The sequence below is a fragment of the Macrobrachium nipponense genome, chromosome 27, assembly GCF_015104395.2.
Source record: "Macrobrachium nipponense isolate FS-2020 chromosome 27, ASM1510439v2, whole genome shotgun sequence".
Classification (NCBI taxonomy): domain Eukaryota; kingdom Metazoa; phylum Arthropoda; class Malacostraca; order Decapoda; family Palaemonidae; genus Macrobrachium; species Macrobrachium nipponense.
The window spans coordinates 71,940,685-71,958,141 of NC_087216.1; the positions used below are offsets into that span (position 1 = coordinate 71,940,685).

General features: G+C 39.0%; 1 protein-coding gene, 1 long non-coding RNA gene, 1 other non-coding gene and 1 pseudogene across 4 annotated transcripts; 2 read left to right on the top strand and 2 right to left on the bottom strand.

The window, feature by feature from the left end:
* The first annotated feature begins 208 nt into the window (after positions 1-208).
* LOC135201070 (C-type lectin domain family 4 member M-like) lies at positions 209-3,809 on the top strand (annotated as a pseudogene). Its single transcript, XR_010311443.1, has 6 exons — positions 209-441; positions 643-794; positions 1,857-2,015; positions 2,483-2,588; positions 3,145-3,249; positions 3,729-3,809. The product of XR_010311443.1 is annotated as a C-type lectin domain family 4 member M-like (transcript).
* A 4,258-nt stretch (positions 3,810-8,067) lies between these two features.
* Positions 8,068-10,425, top strand: LOC135201076 (uncharacterized). The gene is made up of 3 exons (XR_010311444.1): positions 8,068-8,156; positions 8,711-8,818; positions 9,352-10,425. It is a non-coding gene; the product is annotated as an uncharacterized LOC135201076 (long non-coding RNA).
* Positions 10,426-14,103: 3,678 nt separating this feature from the next.
* LOC135200478 (neurogenic differentiation factor 1-like) lies at positions 14,104-15,309 on the bottom strand. Its single transcript, XM_064229130.1, has 2 exons — positions 15,258-15,309; positions 14,104-14,331 (listed from the first exon to the last, which is right to left on the bottom strand). The coding sequence occupies exons 1-2, from the start codon at positions 15,294-15,296 to the stop codon at positions 14,104-14,106; spliced, it is 267 nt and encodes an 88-aa protein (XP_064085200.1). The 5' UTR covers positions 15,297-15,309.
* On the bottom strand, positions 15,001-15,132 carry LOC135201101 (small nucleolar RNA SNORA53). Its single transcript, XR_010311451.1, has one exon. It is a non-coding gene; the product is annotated as a small nucleolar RNA SNORA53 (small nucleolar RNA).
* Positions 15,310-17,457: the final 2,148 nt, after the last annotated feature.

The following is a 17,457-nucleotide window of genomic DNA, read 5'->3' on the forward strand; positions in this document are numbered from 1 at the left end:
TTCTCACATTTTATGTTTCTTTTTTATTACTTTTGCACCACGGCGTGTCACTAGGAATCCTAGGATATTATACCCTTTAAGCAAGGACTTTTATTTATCAGAAGAGGGGGGGGGGTTTTGCGGGGGGTTGGGGGTGGGGGTAGCGGCTGATGCATGGTCAAGCAACGCACACCGCCCTCCTGATCATCTCTCTGGGAATTCAGACTTCAGTGAGAGGACGAACGCCATTAGAGCAAGAAGTACTACTAAGCTCACATCTCATACTCTACAGAGATGCAGTGTTCGAGCACGGCCGTTGCTTCTTGCTTGCGTCTGCTTGCGACCATTTTTCTTTTTTTCCTCCTTGCATTAATGGCTGGTCGCTGCACTCGCAGCAATTGGATCATATTCAGCTCAGCAGAATTGCAGGCTCCATCGAAGACCTCACTCACGTGGTACAAGGTGAGGAGGAGGGAAAGAGAGTTGTGAATCGTGTGAATTGTTGCATTTATTCGTATTTTTGGGCTCAAAAAGAACATTACAGTATTATGCACTGTAAAGTCCATATTGATTCTTTAGAATTATAATGTCCACTGTGGCCACAAAACCACAGCTTAACAAAAAAACATATTTTCAAACCATAGTTTCCGTTTTTATTTTCAGAGCTTTCGGAGAACGTCACCTCGGAATCGGGAAGGTTTCGGAGGACGTCACAGCAGGAATCGGGAAGCTTTCGGACGTCACAGCAGGAATCGGGAAGCTTTCGGAGAACGTCACCTCAGGAATCGGGAAAATGTTCAACTTATTGGCCATAGGTGATTAATCAACGTTTTGTTATTTATAATATTATATATTATATATAATATATATATATATATATATATATATATATGTATATATGATATAAGTATATATATACATATATATATATATTATAATATTCTATATTCTATATATCATATATCTATATCTATGTATATAGAATAAACTGATCTTTAAAGTGATTAGAAAAGAGGGAATTTTTGGGTGAGGTGTTTATATGAGACAGATAAGCAAGAGGCAGAGAGAGAGAGAGAGAGAGAGAGAGAGAGAGAGAGAGAGAGAGAGAGAGAGAGAGAGAAAATGAATACATAGGTGTGAATTTAACCCAGTACACTCCATAGAGGAATAGAGATAAGAAGCTCCGAAATATGAGCTTCGCGAGAAAAGCTGACAACGAAGGAGCTCTCAAACTGCTGGTGTCCTCTCAAGATGGAGTCGGTCATTTGAATGTCTGAACGCAGAGCACAGGAGGAGGTAATATGGCTGACACGAGAAAGCCTGTCGAATTGACTGCTCAAGATGTGAAGAGGGAAATTGAGTGAGATAATGAGCTATGATGGTGGCAGCCTAATCGAGTGTTTGGCCAGGGTGTGTAAGGTGAGTCTGGACTTTGGAAAGATTCCAAGGGAATGGGTCTAGGAAGAAATGGTTCCTTAGTATGAGGGAAGAGGTGATTCTGTAGGAGTTTAAAAGAATTATGTAGGGCTATTTTCACTTAAAAGATGACAAGATAGATCTTAGAAGGTTTAACAGGAGAACAATGCAAGTATTGTGAAGAGACAGTTAAGAGAACCTTACCGAAGCAGTAAAGAAAAAAAGCAGAGAAGCTACAGAGTAGAATATCGACAGATGAAAGTGATTAAAGTTTTGATGGTGAAAGCTGACCTTGTGCTGGAATTGATAGGCAACTTTAGAACCACCTACAGTGAGCCATGCAAGAGACCAAATGGGTGGCACTTGGCATTGCCCAATGAGGAACTAAACCAGAGATAAACCAGCTAAAAAACTGACATGACATTCAATGCTGCTAAGAAACATCTTACTTTGACTTCCAGATCATCTTTACTGTGAATATGGTTGGGTGAAGCTGAGATCCTCCTGTTACTTCCTTGGCAAAGACAAAAGCAACTGGGAACAGAGCCGTGAGAAATGCTTAGCCTTGGATTCCGACTTGGTCACAATCACTCGCGATGAGGAGTACAACTTCCTCCGTGGTGAGTACAAGTGACTGTGAGTTTAAATACTATTCAGGTAGCCACTACGGTGGTACCATCAACTTTGTTTCATCAGACAGATAAGTCACTAATCTAAGTTCAAATAGACCCAGCCAAAGACTTTGATCTTTAGTGCATTTAATATTACTAAACACAATACACTTTATAAGGAAGTTGCTGGTCTATATACCTGTAAGCCCTGAGGGGCCCCATGCTACCATATAAAGGCTGTCCTCTCCTTTACTGGTAACAGCTCATACCCTAAAAAAAAATCTTTCAAATGAGTTTACCCACAGGTAGCAAAGCTACATTATATATATCACAAATTTCAAACAAATTACAAATCACCTATTTCCATAGAATTTTTTGACAGCTGAATTACCTTCTGTTTTCAGGAATCACCCATGAGACAAACATGGAGAACCATACTTTCCCTTTCAATCTAATCAGTTTTCTTCTCTTTGCAGATCTTGCAAAAGGTCATGACACCTATGTGGGACTGAGTGACCTGCAGGAAGAAGGGACCTACAGATGGGTTGCAGATGGCACCATCCACCAAATCGTTGAATCATGGTAAGAGCTGATGTTTGAAGTAATAGTAATTAGTGATTCATGATATAGTACCTAGATCAGAAAAGAGCGTTACGCGTTCTTCAAGAAAAACTGAGAAAGACATAATTCGCACTATATCGTGCAATAGGGAAACAGACTCACTGGATCACACTTCGACTACTGAGAAATGATAGCCAGAGTTAGACAGAGGACCATTTATCACTCTCCACAGTATCACGTGCTGTATATTCCAGCAGTACCCCAATACTTGAGACTCCGACCACGGTAGGCCTGTGTTCTCAACTTTTCCTAAAAGATCAATCCATTCAAAAGTTACTAAGCATTACTGATGAGACGGCTTTAAAAAAAAAGTATTGGGCTTTCAGATGAGATTCTTAAGTCTCCTTTATCTTATGCTCTTCATTCCTTGGAAGGGTATATAATTCCTACCCTCAGGACTAGGCACAAGGGGTGGAGGACACTGGCAGCATTTTAGTACTAGAACTCTTCTAGTGTTACCATTCGTCAATGACGATGGAAGGTGTTTTCTCAATATTGATTATCTTTCTCCCTCCAGGTGGGCTGAAGGCGAGCCCAACAACCAAGGTTCACGAGAACACTGTGTCCATTTTCAATCCAAAGACGGTCGCTTCAATGATCACGTTGTTACATATAAGTTCACGTAAGGAATTCATTATTATTTTATTGGATGAAATCTATTCATACTGAACAAGTACACGAAAGTGGCCATTGACTTGAAATTCAAGTTTTCCAAATAAATATGTTTCAGTTTCCAAACCACCCACTGCAGCATCGGCTGATCTGATCATGATTAGATTATGGGTTCCATTTCAACAGAATAGATTCATTACTTGATAATTTTTGAAGCTGAAAAAAATCTGTAAATAGTTGGAGGTTCTTGTAACAAGAGTTAGAAACAGACAAAAAGTACAGCACTACCTGCCTGTGTTGTGAATCCACTCCATGACTACTTTCAGAAGATTACTGTACAATGCTCTGAAAGTACATTTTCCTTTTCCTCTATGAAGCTGAATCATCTTCACAGTCAAGAGTTTAGAAGTCAACCAAGGTTGTCTACCACAAAACAATTATTTCCTCTAGAAGAAGAATGATACAAACTTTACCTCTTTCTACCAACAGATATATCTGCGAGAAACCTGCCCAACTGGATAGGAACTCTGCTTCAGTGCCAGAATAATGAAAATGCCCACAGACAATGAATGAAACAGCATTAGGACTAAGAGTTCCTTCCAAGTGTCTACATCAAGTGAAATTGCCTGCTTTTTATGTGCTTGTATTTCTTAAGCTGCATTCTGTTGAACACTCCATAGTTCATGTTAACATTTCTTCAATTAACAGTAATATAAGAGCCATATTTAGGTTTACTCACAAATTTATATACTGTACCTGTTTTAGAAAGGGGGGTCCTTTTGGCTACAAGCCACCCTCCACAGTAGTTTTTCATGTGGAAAACGGTAAAGTAAAATAAAGCTATTCTTGATTACCCACATTTTGGGTAAAAGAAACTGAAGTGCTCTGTGAACCAAGTTTCTTTCCAAGTAGTTTCTCTCTCTCTCCAGGTGAGCATCTCAGTCTTCCAGGAAAGTGGTTTTGTCACCTCAATAAACATGGTTGAACTAATTCGAAATGGGTGGACTTTCTCTCATCAGACACTTGAGTCTTTGTGTTTCTGTAAAGTGCTCTAATTCCCTAGATTACACTAAAAATAATACAAGTATTTTCAAGATGCATTTTTAAAATGATACCTTAAACAACTGTGCATACTTTGGTTCCCATTCTCTTTCATAGGGGATGTTTCCTTCAATTGGACGAGTAGACTTCATCTTGCACCCACAGGCAGCCTGCAACCAATTTCTGGTTTCATTTCTTGCAGGAAACATTTTCAGATATCTTTGGTAGTATGCATGCATGCTGCAATGCAGAAATTACCCAAGCAAATTTGCAACAAAACATTCCTGTTGTTAGAGACAGAAAACTACATTTTGAATTCCCTACAAAAACAGGCAAGCAATACTCCATTGAGAGACAAATTTCCTAAAATATGTGAAAAAAATCAGTCATGGATCAAGGAAATATACTGCATGCTCAACTACAGTTAGCTCTTTTATTCTTTCATTTCCAATTTCAATACTCTACTTTGTTTTTTCACTAACACTACTTCAAGACTAAAAGAGCCATACATGCAAAATCATATTTAGTATTCTATTTTCATATTCTAAGTACCATCCTGCATTTATATAATATCTCACCCATCAAAATTAATATCTTAAAAGACAAGAACTACATTTGCAGCATTATTGATCAGGAGATATATAAATAAAATTTGACTCGGTTAAACTTCTCTTGTGTTTTTCTCTCTAAAAGTTTACCTGCTGTTTAATACCTTTTAATTACATTACAATGACTGACGCTCCTTTATAAATTAAGATATAAAAATTGCTGTGAGGTCCATGAGTGGTAATACTGTTGGTCTCTCTGAGCTGATATCTAATTTATTATACAAGTGTTGATCATAACTGTGTCAATTTTACATATGAAACAATTGTTAGTAGAGAGTGGAAAGCAAGATGGAAGAAAAGGTAATACGAACAGAGGTACAGCAAAAGGAACGAAAGGAGTTGTAGCTGGGTTAGAAGGGACGCTGCAAAGACCCTTAATTTCATATAATGTTTATATCTTCATTCAACCTTTCAGAGGCAAAAATCTGTCACAAAACCAACTTAAGTTTTAAGTCGCAGACAACTGGAATGCTTTTTGGTCGGGAGAAAAATATTGATTAGCGATACTTTAACTGTATAAATTTTGGGAGTCAATTGCATAAATGCTTGCAAGCACCTTTAGCTGAACCCTCACAACTGCACCGTTCATGGAGACGACAGCTGTGCCTGGAGAACACTTTCTCTTGTCATTCCCTCCTTGTTGTTTTCCTTGCATATCAAGATTGGGTCATAAATATTGACCTTCATTTCTAACAATTCAATCCCCCAAAATACATCTGGACAATCTGGGGTACTGTGCCACTATGGGAATATATAGAATATAGGCCAAAAGCCTAGTGCTGAGATCTAATAGGTCACTCAGCGCCTAAAGGGAACCTGACAGTAAGTAAGGAGGTCTGAAAGGCGTAACAATAGGTAAGCCTCACAGTTGCACTATGAATCAAGTAAGTTTAGAGGGTGTGGAAAGTATGATAAAGAGAATATGAAAGGAGGTACAGTAAAAGGAATGAAATTGGTTGCAGATGGGGCTGAAGGCACGCTGCCAAGTGCCTTAAAAGTAACCTTTTTTTTTTTTTTTGTGTTTTTGCCTACTAGGAGAAGTCATAGATATGACTGGCTGACCTCACGGTAGCCTATATGAAAATGACACTAAACAGAAAAGTATTCACAAGCTGTTATCATTAGAAGTCATTCTTGTAGGGAAGGACCAATAGGGTTTGCCTTCAATAACAAAATCTAAATTCCAGCCAACTTGATTACTTAAGAGATGCTAAATAATCACTTAATTAAGATATGGATGGGCGAATATGATCTCTACTGGCATCTTGGATTGGAAGGGAACATAGAATTTGGGTTGAAGGCGAAGCACTGGGACCGATGAGGTCATTCGTCGCCGGGGGAAATTGAGAGTAGAAAGTTTTGAAAGTTTATAACAGGAGGAAAACCTCACAGCTGCATTGAGACAATTGTTAAGGGAGGGTGGATAGCATGATGGAAGAAAGAGAATATGAATGGAAGTACAGTAAAAGGCAGGAAAGGGGGTCACATGCTTGATTTCTTCTCAGTTAGCATATGCTGGTAAGGTGATGTAATCTCTCTTAACTTTCAGACATCTAAACAATGGGAGCAAATGCCATAGCTCATTAGTGTTGACCTGCAGCTCTGTAGAAGATAGATTTTGTGAGGTGTTTATATGCAGACAGATAAGCAAGAGGCAGAGAGAGAGAGAGAGAGAGAGAGAGAGAGAGAGAGAGAAAATGAATACATAGGTGTGAATTTAACCCAGTACACTCCATAGAGGAATAGAGAAAGGAGAAGAGAGAAGAGAAGAGAGAAAATGAATACAATATGGTGTGAATTTTAACCCAGTACAACTCCATAAGGAAGGAATAGAGTGAACAAATAGAGCTTCGCGAGAAAAGCTGACAACGAAGGAGCTCTCAAACTGCTGGTGTCCTCTCAAGATGGAGTCGGTCATTTGAATGTCTGAACGCAGAGCACAGGAGGAGGTAATATGGCTGACACGAGAAAGCCTGTCGAATTGACTGCTCAAGATGTGAAGAGGGAAATTGAGTGAGATAATGAGCTATGATGGTGGCAGCCTAATCGAGTGTTTGGCCAGGGTGTGTAAGGTGAGTCTGGACTTTGGAAAGATTCCAAGGGAATGGGTCTAGGAAGAAATGGTTCCTTAGTATGAGGGAAGAGGTGATTCTGTAGGAGTTTAAAAGAATTGTGTAGGGCTATTTTCACTTAAAAGATGACAAGATAGATCTTAGAAGGTTTAATAGGAGAACAATGCAAGTATTGTGAAGAGACAGTTAAGAGAACCTTACCGAAGCAGTAAAGGAAAAAAGCAGAGAAGCACAGAGTGAATATCGATGGATGAAAGTGATTAAAGTTTTGATGGTGAAAGCTGACCTTGTGCTGGAATTGATAGGCAACTTTAGAACCACCTACAGTGAGCCATGCAAGAGACCAAATGGGTGGCACTTGGCATTGCCCAATGAGGAACTAAACCAGAGATAAACCCATCTTAAAAACTGAACATGACATTCAATGCTGCTAAGAAACATCTTACTTTGACTTCAGATCATTCCTTACTGTGAAAACGGTTGGCTGAAGCTGAGATCCTCCTGTTACTTCCTTGGCAAAGACATCAGCAACTGGGAACAGAGCCGTCAGAAATGCTTAGCCTTGGATTCCGACTTGGTCACAATCACTAGCGATGAGGAGTACAACTTCCTCCGTGGTGAGTACAAGTGACTGTGAGTTTAAATACTATTCAGGTAGCCACTACGGTGGTACCATCAACTTTGTTCATCAGACCAGATAAGTCACTGATCTAAGTTCAAATAGACCCAGCCAAAGACTTTGATCTTTAGTGCATTTAATATTACTAAACACAATACACTTTATAAGGAAGTGCTGGGTACTATATACCTGTAAGCCCTGAGGGGCCCCTATGCTACCATATAAAGGCTGTCCTTTCCTTTTACTGGTACCAGCTCGTACGTAAAAAAATAATCTTTCAAATGAGTTATATAGGAGCAAAGCTACATTATATATATCATAAACTTCAAACAAATTTACTTGTCGCATATTTCCATAGAATTTTTTGACAGCTGAATTATCTTCTGTTTTCAAGAATTGACCCATGAGACGAACATGGAGAACCACACTTTCCCTTTCAATCTAATCATTTTCTTCTCTTTGCAGATCTTCGGCAAAAAAGGTTCGCAATCACCTATGTAGGACTGAATGACCTGCAGGAAGAAGGGACCTACAGATGGGTTGCAGATGGCACCATCCACGAAATCTTTGAATCATGGTAAGAGCTGAAATTGTAGCAACAGGAATTCATGAGATAGTACCTAGATCAGAAATGAGCGTTAGGCTTCTTCAAGAAAACTGAGAGGAAGAAGCATAATTCGAATTATATCGGGCAATAGGGTCTCAGACTCACTGGATCACACTTCGAATACTGAGAAATGATAACCAGAGTTAGACAGAGGACCATTTATCACTCTCCACAGTATCACGTAATGTATATTTCAGGCAGTACCCCAATACTTGAAATTCCGACCACAGGTAGGCCTGTGTTCTGAACTTTTCCTAAAAGATCAATCCATTCAAAAGTTATTAAGCATTACTGATGAGACGGCTTTAAAAAAAAAGTATTGGGCTTTCAGATGAGATTCTTAAGTCTCCTTTATCTTATGCTCTTCATTCCTTGGAAGGGTATTATAATTCCTACCCTCAGGACTAGGCACAAGTGGTGGAGGACACTGGCAGCATTTTAGTACTAGGACTCTTCTAGTGTTACCATTCGTCAATGACAATGGACGTGGTGTTTCTCAACATTGATTATCTTTCTCCCTCCAGGTGGGGTAAAGGCCAACCCGATAACTACGGTTCACGACAACACTGTGTCGTTTTCTATTTCCACCAAGAATATCGCTTCAGTGATGTCTGTTGTGTCAATGAGTACAGGTAAGGAAAAGACGATCGCCTCAATTATCACATTTGTGCCAATGAGTTCAGGTAAGGAATTCATTATTATTTCATTGGATGAAATCTATTCGTACTGAACAAGTACACGTAAGTGGCCATTGACTTGAAATTCAAGCTTCCAAAGAATATGTTGGTTTCAAACTCCCACTACAGACCCCTCACTGCAGCAGTAGCTGATCATGATTATGATCATGAATCCATTTCAACAGAATAGATTCATTACTTGATAATTTTCGAAACTTTAAAAAACTTGTAAGTAGTTGGATTTTCTAGTAACAAGAGTTAGAAACAGACAAAAAGTACAGCACTACCTGCCTGTGCTGTGAATCCACTCCATGACAACTTTCTGAAGATTAGTGTACAATGCTCTGAAAGTACATTTCCCTTTTGCTCTATGTAGCTAAATCATCTCCACAGTCAAGAGTTTAGAAGTCAACCAAGGTTGTCTACCTCAAAACAATTATTTCCTCTAAAAGAAGACTGATACAAACTTTACCTTATTCTACCAACAGATATATCTGCGAGAAACTTGCCCAACTGGATTGGAACTCTACTTCAGTGTCAGAATAAGAAATGCCCACAGACAATGAAATGGAACATGCATTAGGACTAAGAATTCCTTCCAAGTGTCTACATAAAGTGAAATTGCCTGCTTTTTATGTGCTTGCATTTCTTAAGCTGTATCCTGTGGTACAACTTCATAGTTCATGTTAACATTTCTTCAATTAACAGTAATATAAGAGCAATATTTAGGTTTTACTCACAAATTGATATACTGTACCTGTTTTAGAAAGGGGTCCTTTTGGTTACAAGCCACCCTCCACAGTAGTTTTCATGTGGAACGTAAGTACTATAAAGCTATCTGATACCCATTTGTTAAGAGAACTGAAGTGCTCTGTGAAACAAGTTTCTTTCCAAGTAGTTTCTCTGTGATGCCTTACTCTCCCTCTCTCCAGGTGAGCACGATTTCAGTCTTCCAGGAAAGTGCAGACACTTGAGTCTTTGTGTTTCTGTAAAGTGCTCTAATTCATAGATTACACTAAAAATAATGCAAGTATTTTCAAGATGCATTTTTAAAATAATACCTTACACAACTGTGCATACTTAGGTTCCCATTCTCTTTCATAGGGGATGTCTCCTTCAATTGGACGAGCAGACTTCATCCTGTATCCCACAGGCAGCCTGCAACCAATTTCTGGTTCATTTCTTGCTTGGAACATTTTCAGATATCTTTGTAGGATGCGTGCATGCTGCAATGCAGAAGTTACCCAAGCAAATTTGCAACTAAACATTCCTGTTGTTAGAGACATAAAACTACATTTTGAATTCCCTACAAAAACAGGCAAGCAATACTCCATTGAGACAAAAAATTTCCTAAAATCTGTGAAAAAAATCAGTCATGGATCAAGGAAATATACTGCATGCTCAACTACAGTAGCTCTTTTATCTCATTTCTTTCCAATATACTCTACTTTGTTTTTTCACTAACACTACTTCAAGAATAAGGCCAGACATGCAAATCATAATTAGTATTCTATTTTCATATTCTGAGTACCATCCTGCATTTATGTAACGTCTCACCCATCAAAATTTCAATATCTTAAAAGCAAAAACTACATTTGCAGCATTATTGATCAGGATATAAATAAAATTTGACTCGGTTAAACTTCTCTTGTGTTTTTTTTCTCTCTAAAAGTTTACCTGCTGTTTAATACCTTTTAATTACATTACAATGACTGACACCTCCTTTATAAATTAAGGTATAAAAATTGCTGTGAGGTCCATGAGTATTAAAACTGTTGCTCTCTCTGAGCTGATATCTAATTTATGATCCAAGTGTTGCTATTCATTATTGTACATATGAACCAATTGTTAGTAGAGAGTGGAAAGCAAGATGGAAGAAAGGTAATATGAACAGAGGTACAGCAAAAGGAATGAAAGGAGTTGCAGCTGGGGTCAGAAGGGACGCTCCAAAGACAATTTCATACATTGTTTATATCTTCATTCATGCTTTCAGAGGCTAAAATCTTTCACAAAACCAACTTAAGTTATAAGTCGCAGACAACTGGAATGCTTATGGTCGTGTTGTGATCCAGTAGGATTTCCTCGAGGGAGAAAAATCTTGATTAGCGACGTCTTAAATGCATAAGTTTGTGAAATCTATTTGCATAAATGCTTGCAAGCACCTTTAGCTGAAACCTCACAACTACACCGTTCATGGAGATGACTGCTGTGCCTGGAGAACACTTTCTCTTATCTTTCCCTCCTTGTTTTCCTTGCATATCAAGATTGGGTCATAAAATATTGACCTTCATTTCTAACAATTCAATCCCCCAAAATACATCTGGACAAACTGGGGTACTGTGCCACTATAGAATATATAGAATATAGGCCAAAAGCCTAGTGCTGAGATCCAATAGGTCACTCAGCGCCTAAAGGGAGCCTGACAGTAAGTAAGGAGGTCTGAAAGGCGTAACAGAAGATAAGCCTCACAGGTGCACTATGAATCAAGTGTTAGGAGAGGGTGGAAAGTAAGATGGAGACAGAGAATATGAAAGGAGGTACAGTAAAAGGAACGAAAGTGGTTGCAGATGGGGTCAAAGGTATGCTGCAAAGAACCTCATGTAATGCCTATTAGGGGAAGTCATAGATGTGACTGGCTGACCTCAAGGTAGCCTCTATAAAAATGACACTAAACAGAAAAGTATTCACAAGCTGTTATCATTAAAAGTCATTCTTGTAGGGGAGGCCCGATAGGGTTTGCCTTCAATAAAATCTAAATTCAAGCCAACTTGATTACTCAAGAGATGCTAAATAATCACTTAAGACATGAATGGGCGCATATGATCTCTGCTGGCATCTTGGATTGGAGGGGAACATTGAATTTGGACTGAAGGCGAAGCGCTGGGACCGATGAGGTCATTCGTCGCCGGGGGAAATTGAGAGTAGAAAGTTTTGAAAGTTATAACAGGAGGAAAACCTCACAGTTGCACTGAGACAATTGTTAAAGGAGGGTGGATAGCATGATGGAAGAAAGAGAATATGAATGGAAGTACAGTAAAAGGCAGGAAAGGGGTCACATGCTTGGTTTCTTCTCAGTTAGCCTGTGCTGGTAAGGTGATGTAATCTCTCTTAACTTTCAGACATCTAAATGGGAGGACATGCATAGCTCATTAGTGTTGACCTGCACCTCTGTAGATGAGGTTCATTCTTCGAAGTCGTCTGCCTTGTATAATATGACAGCTTCAAGAAAGGTTTAATAATCTGCAACTCGGATGGTTGCATCTAGTTGTAGTTACTGAAAATGATACCTCTTCAGTGCCAACAATAACTATTCTGGCCATGAACAACAGTTAAGAGATTTCTTTGCAATTGGTTGGTCTGTCTTATAAGACCCCTAGGGGGGGGGGGGGGGGGAGCGGCATAGCTTCACCTGACATCTCTACAGATTGTCATTTGCTTTTCAACAGCAAAATGAAAATCCACCTGAGGCAGCCCTCCATTTTTGGCCTACAAACCCAACTTATGGATATATGGGCATGTTACATACTTAATGATGCTTACACATGTTTGTTTCTTACCCCATTACTTTTGGGATTGTCACTAATTGTACATACATATTTATAGTGAGGTGCTATATCACTCTGCAAATCTCTATTTTCTAGATTTTGTTTTGGCATAACCATTAGACTATACTTACATATTCAGAGGTTTGGATAAACTAATCCTTTATAATAATATACGTACATAGGTTACTTGGTAACTTATCCAATCATTTTTCTGAGTTTTTAATGATATTGGTAATGATCAGTTATTGTTTTAAAAGTAAAATGAGTGTTGGGTATCCAGTCCCATCTATATGGTTCCCATTGGCCTTACAAGAAATGGTCTTGGTAGAATAGGAACCTTCATCCAAAGGCCAAGCACTGGGACCTCGAGGTCATTCAGTGCTGAACTGGAAAAAAGAAAATTTTGAATAATGAATGGAGGCAAAGGAAATAAAAGGGAGGATGGGGATGAATGGATGTTGCAAAGAACCTCAAGTAATGCCTACAGTGCCCAGCATGAGGGGCACTGTTGACATGGTACCATAAGGGAAACAAGATATATTAATTTTATCGGATATAGTCAGAACTACTGGGACGGCAAGGTTATTCTGTACTGATTTGACAAACTAGTGGGTTGATTTTTATATTTATTTAAAGAACAATCTTTAATTTATGGCGGGCAGTTTTGAAGAGTTAATTTCTCAGGTAAGAATATTTAGGTTTCACAAGACCAATAAGCTGATTAACAGCTCTCCTTAGGGTTGACCCAAAATTATTAAACATTTTTACGTGGCTAGGAACTAACAGCTTATGTGGGAACCGCATATATTGAGAAATTGAAATCATTTCCGTAAGATTCCTTGTTGGCAGAGGAGGGGAGCAAACTCAATTCCTAACTGGTCTTCCTTTCACATTTCACAAACGGAGATTCTTTCCTGTGGGAACTCTTCCCATACATTCACTGAATTTTGTAATAATGGAATAATCATCTGTGGAATATGGTAGTTTGTACCCTAAAATACTGGTTGTAATTTACTTTGGACCTGTAGCACAGTGCGTTATCAGTGACCCTTGTGCATTGTTTTCTATGCATTACTAAAGGTTCTTTGCAGCACAACTTTGGCCCCAGGCTCCAACCCTTTCTTATTCCTATTTTTTCTTCCAATCAGACTTTCAACCTGTAAAAAGTTTCACGGCGTATCTGAGGTTGTCCGTTACACCTTTTTAATGACTTTCAGCGGTGATTGACCTCATAGGATCCCCAGCCCACCGGGGGCCTAATTCCTATATAAATTATTATTTTGGAACCTTTTGACTGCAAAACAAAAACAACTAACCATACTTCGAAGAGGAAACTCAAAACAACCTACTTTACAGACACCATCCTACTATTGGAACATGAACTCTGATCTATTCTGTATGTACAGTTAATTTGTATAAGTACTAGGATGGAAAACCCTTCTTGTACTACTGCAATCAATTTTACATAGTACTGTCGTGAAACAACTAAACAGGGCACGAAGAGTACGAACCAACTTTGGTAAGTAAGTGGTGTCTGTATAGCACTGTAAATGAAAAAGGGTGGGAAAGAAAAAAAAGGTTACAGAAAGCCAATGAACAAAAAACTACATATATTTTTCTCATTTACACAGTTCAACGTAGTATTTCATTCATGCAAACACATTCGCAACTAAAACCCTTACAGATTACTACTCATCATCCCTCCTTTTCCTCTTTCATCTTCATCTTCCTCCTCGTCTTCATCATCTTCCTCCTCGTCTTCATCATCTTCCTCCTCGTCATCTTCATCTTCCTCCTCGCATCGTCGTCCTCCTCAGCAGCTGCTGCTGGGCCCTTTTTCCCTATGGTCATCGTCTGCTGTTCCTCTTCATCTTCCTCCTCCTCTTCATCATCTTCCTCCTCTTCCTGTTCTGCATTTCCAACCTAAAAAAATTAATTCAACTTTTAATTTAATAATAAAAAGTATACTGATTTAAGAATAGAACAGAACATGGAACTCGGGCCAATGTTCAAGTTGACTACGTAAATCAACTAATATAATAAAAAATAATAATAAAATAAAAGATACTGATTCAATAATAGAATATGGAACTCCACCAAGTCCAAGTGCTGGGACTTGCTTTAAATTCCACTTAATATTGTAATAATAATATGTAATAATAATAAAGATAATGACTCAATAATAAATATGGAACTCAGGCCAAAGTCAGTGATGGGACCTATGTCATTCAGAAGTAGTATGTATCAGGGACATTGAAAGTAGGGAGGTTGCTAGCTTCTCTACTAAACACCTGTCAGAAGGTTGAGGAAAGGAAGATGGTATAAAGAGAACACCAAAGGAGGTACAGTAAAAGGAAATGAGAGAGGCTGCAGCTAGGGACCCTTAGGAAGGGAAACTGCAAGGAAAGTCAAAAAGTATCAGGTGCACTGACGGAACTTCGCATCCCCTTCGTGAAATGACAGATTCACGAAACGGAGCTTTGTCCCCAACACCAACCTATCCCTCTAGCATACCACATACGAGCAACGTGAAAGCCTTCTCTCTCTTGCGTTCATTTCAGCTCTCCCAAGCAGCAAAAGAATTGCAGTTTGAGTGTGACTAGAGAGGTCTGGTTGACAGGAGGAGATACCATTGTCTCGCATGTCAATGACTCATTCACCAGCGCTACCCAACCGGAAAAGTTGGTGGACTGAGTCCCATCTGGTGGATCTAAGGAACATGCTTGCCATTTCATTTCTAGGAAACACATTAGGGGCAACTAAATCACTAGTGATACTTTCTTTCTCTCTTGAGTTACAAATGCTAACCCTTTCGGTAAAATTCTTAGTTGATGTGACAGCAAGCTTACCTTCTGTTTTTTACTGGGAGCACCTTCACCATCTGCCATTGATCTTTCCTGGAAGGATGAATGTATAGCTACCGATTGTAAGTAGTATTAAATATCAAAATCAAAACAAACAAACAAATATAATGCCAAGATATAAAATGGCAAAACATCTAGGCATCTCATAAAAAAAAGAATAATAATAATAATAATAATAATAATAATAATAATAATAATAATAATAATAATAATAATAATAATAATAATATAATAATATAATAATAATAATAATAATAATAATAATAATAATAATAATAATAATAATAATAATAATAGTATCACAGAAACAAATAACTTGACATATGCAGGAGCAAGATTAGTAGCAGAACTGATGGGAATTCGAACACCAACACCACCAGCACAACCAACCCAACAGAAACCAAAACAGCAACCTCCTTGGAAAAGGCGCTGGAAAAGCAAATCATGGTGATGAGATCTGACTTGAGTAAACTGAAAGAGATGGCAGAAAAAAGGCTAAGAAGCAAGAAAACAAGGAGGAACTCAACGAGAAATACAAAGTACAAGAGAGGGGATTAAAACAACACAATAGAAGATGTAAAACAGAGGCTTAAGGCCAAAGCACATAAGATCCAACGGTACATGAACAGGAATAAGGGATACCAACAGAACAAACTATTCGGAACCAACCAGAAAAGACTATACAGCCAACTAAGAGGGGAAGACAACCACCCAGAAATTCCTGAAGCCGAACCAAGTAAAGAGACTCTGGGAAAAACATATGGAGCAATCCGGTATCACACAACAAACATGCAACATGGCTCCAGGAAGTCAAGGAAGAAGAAAGGGACAGGGAGAATAAAACAAAGATTCACAGACATCACGACAGACACAGTCAGACACCAACTAAAGAAAATGCCAAACTGGAAAGCCCCAGGTCCCAGGTCCCGATGAAGTCCATGGATACTGGCTCAAAAACTTCAAGGCCCTACACCCACGAATAGCAGAACAACTCCAGACTTGTATCTCAAATCACCAAGCACCCAAATGGATGACCACAGGAAGAACATCCTTAGTACAAAAAGACAAGAGTTAAGGGAAATATAGCCAGTAACTACAGGCCTATCACCTGCCTACCAATAATGTGGAAGTTACTAAACAGGTATCATCAGTGAAAGGCTATACAACTACCTAGAGGAGACAAACACCATCCCCCACCAACAGAAAGGCTGCAGAAGGAAGTGTAGGGCACAAAAGACCAGCTCCTGATAGACAAAATGGTAATGAAGAACAGTAGGAGAAGAACCACCAACCTAAGCATGGCATGGATAGACTATAAGAAAGCCTTCGACATGATACCACATACATGGCTAATAAAATGCCTGAAAATATATGGGGCAGAGGAAAATACCATCAGCTTCCTCAAAATACAATGCGCAACTGGAATACAATACTTACAAGCTCTGGAATAAGACTAGCAGAGGTAATATCAGGAGAGGGATCTTCCAGGGCGACTCACTGTCCCCACACTACTCTTCGTAGTAGCCATGATTCCCATGACAAAAGTACTACAGAAGATGGATGCCGGGTACCAACTCAAGAAAAGAGGCAACAGAATCAACCATCTGATGTTCATGGACGACATCAAGCTGTATGGTAAGAGCATCAAGGAAATAGATACCCTAATCCAGACTGTAAGGATTGTATCTGGGGACATCAGGATGGAGTTTGGAATAGAAAAAAATGCGCCTTAGTCAACATACAAAAAGGCAAAGTAACGAGAACTGAAGGGATAAAGCTACCAGATGGGAGCAACATCAAACACATAGATGAGACAGGATACAAATACCTGGGAATAATGGAAGGAGGAGATATAAAAAACACCAAGAGATGAAGGACACGATCAGGAAAGAATATATGCAGAGACTCAAGGCGATACTCAAGTCAAAACTCAACGCCGGAAATATGATAAAAGCCATAAACACATGGGCAGTGCCAGTAATCAGATACAGCGCAGGAATAGTCGAATGGACGAAGGCAGAACTCCGCAGCATAGATCAGAAAACCAGGAAACATATGACAATACACAAAGCACTACACCCAAGAGCAAAATAGGACAGACTATACATAACACGAAAGGAAGGAGGGAGAGGACTACTAAGTATAGAGGACTGCGTCAACATCGAAAACAGAGCACTGGGGCAAT

What these genes read in the sequence shown, in the direction of transcription:
- LOC135200478 (XM_064229130.1), bottom strand. Translation starts at nt 15,296, where the DNA reads ATGGCAGATGGTGAAGGTGCTCCCAGTAAAAAACAGAAG. An exon ending in CTCCCAGTAAAAAACAGAAG is followed by an intron (nt 14,332 to 15,257) that starts GTAAGCTTGCTG and finishes TAATTTTTTTAG; the next exon opens with GTTGGAAATGCAGAACAGGA.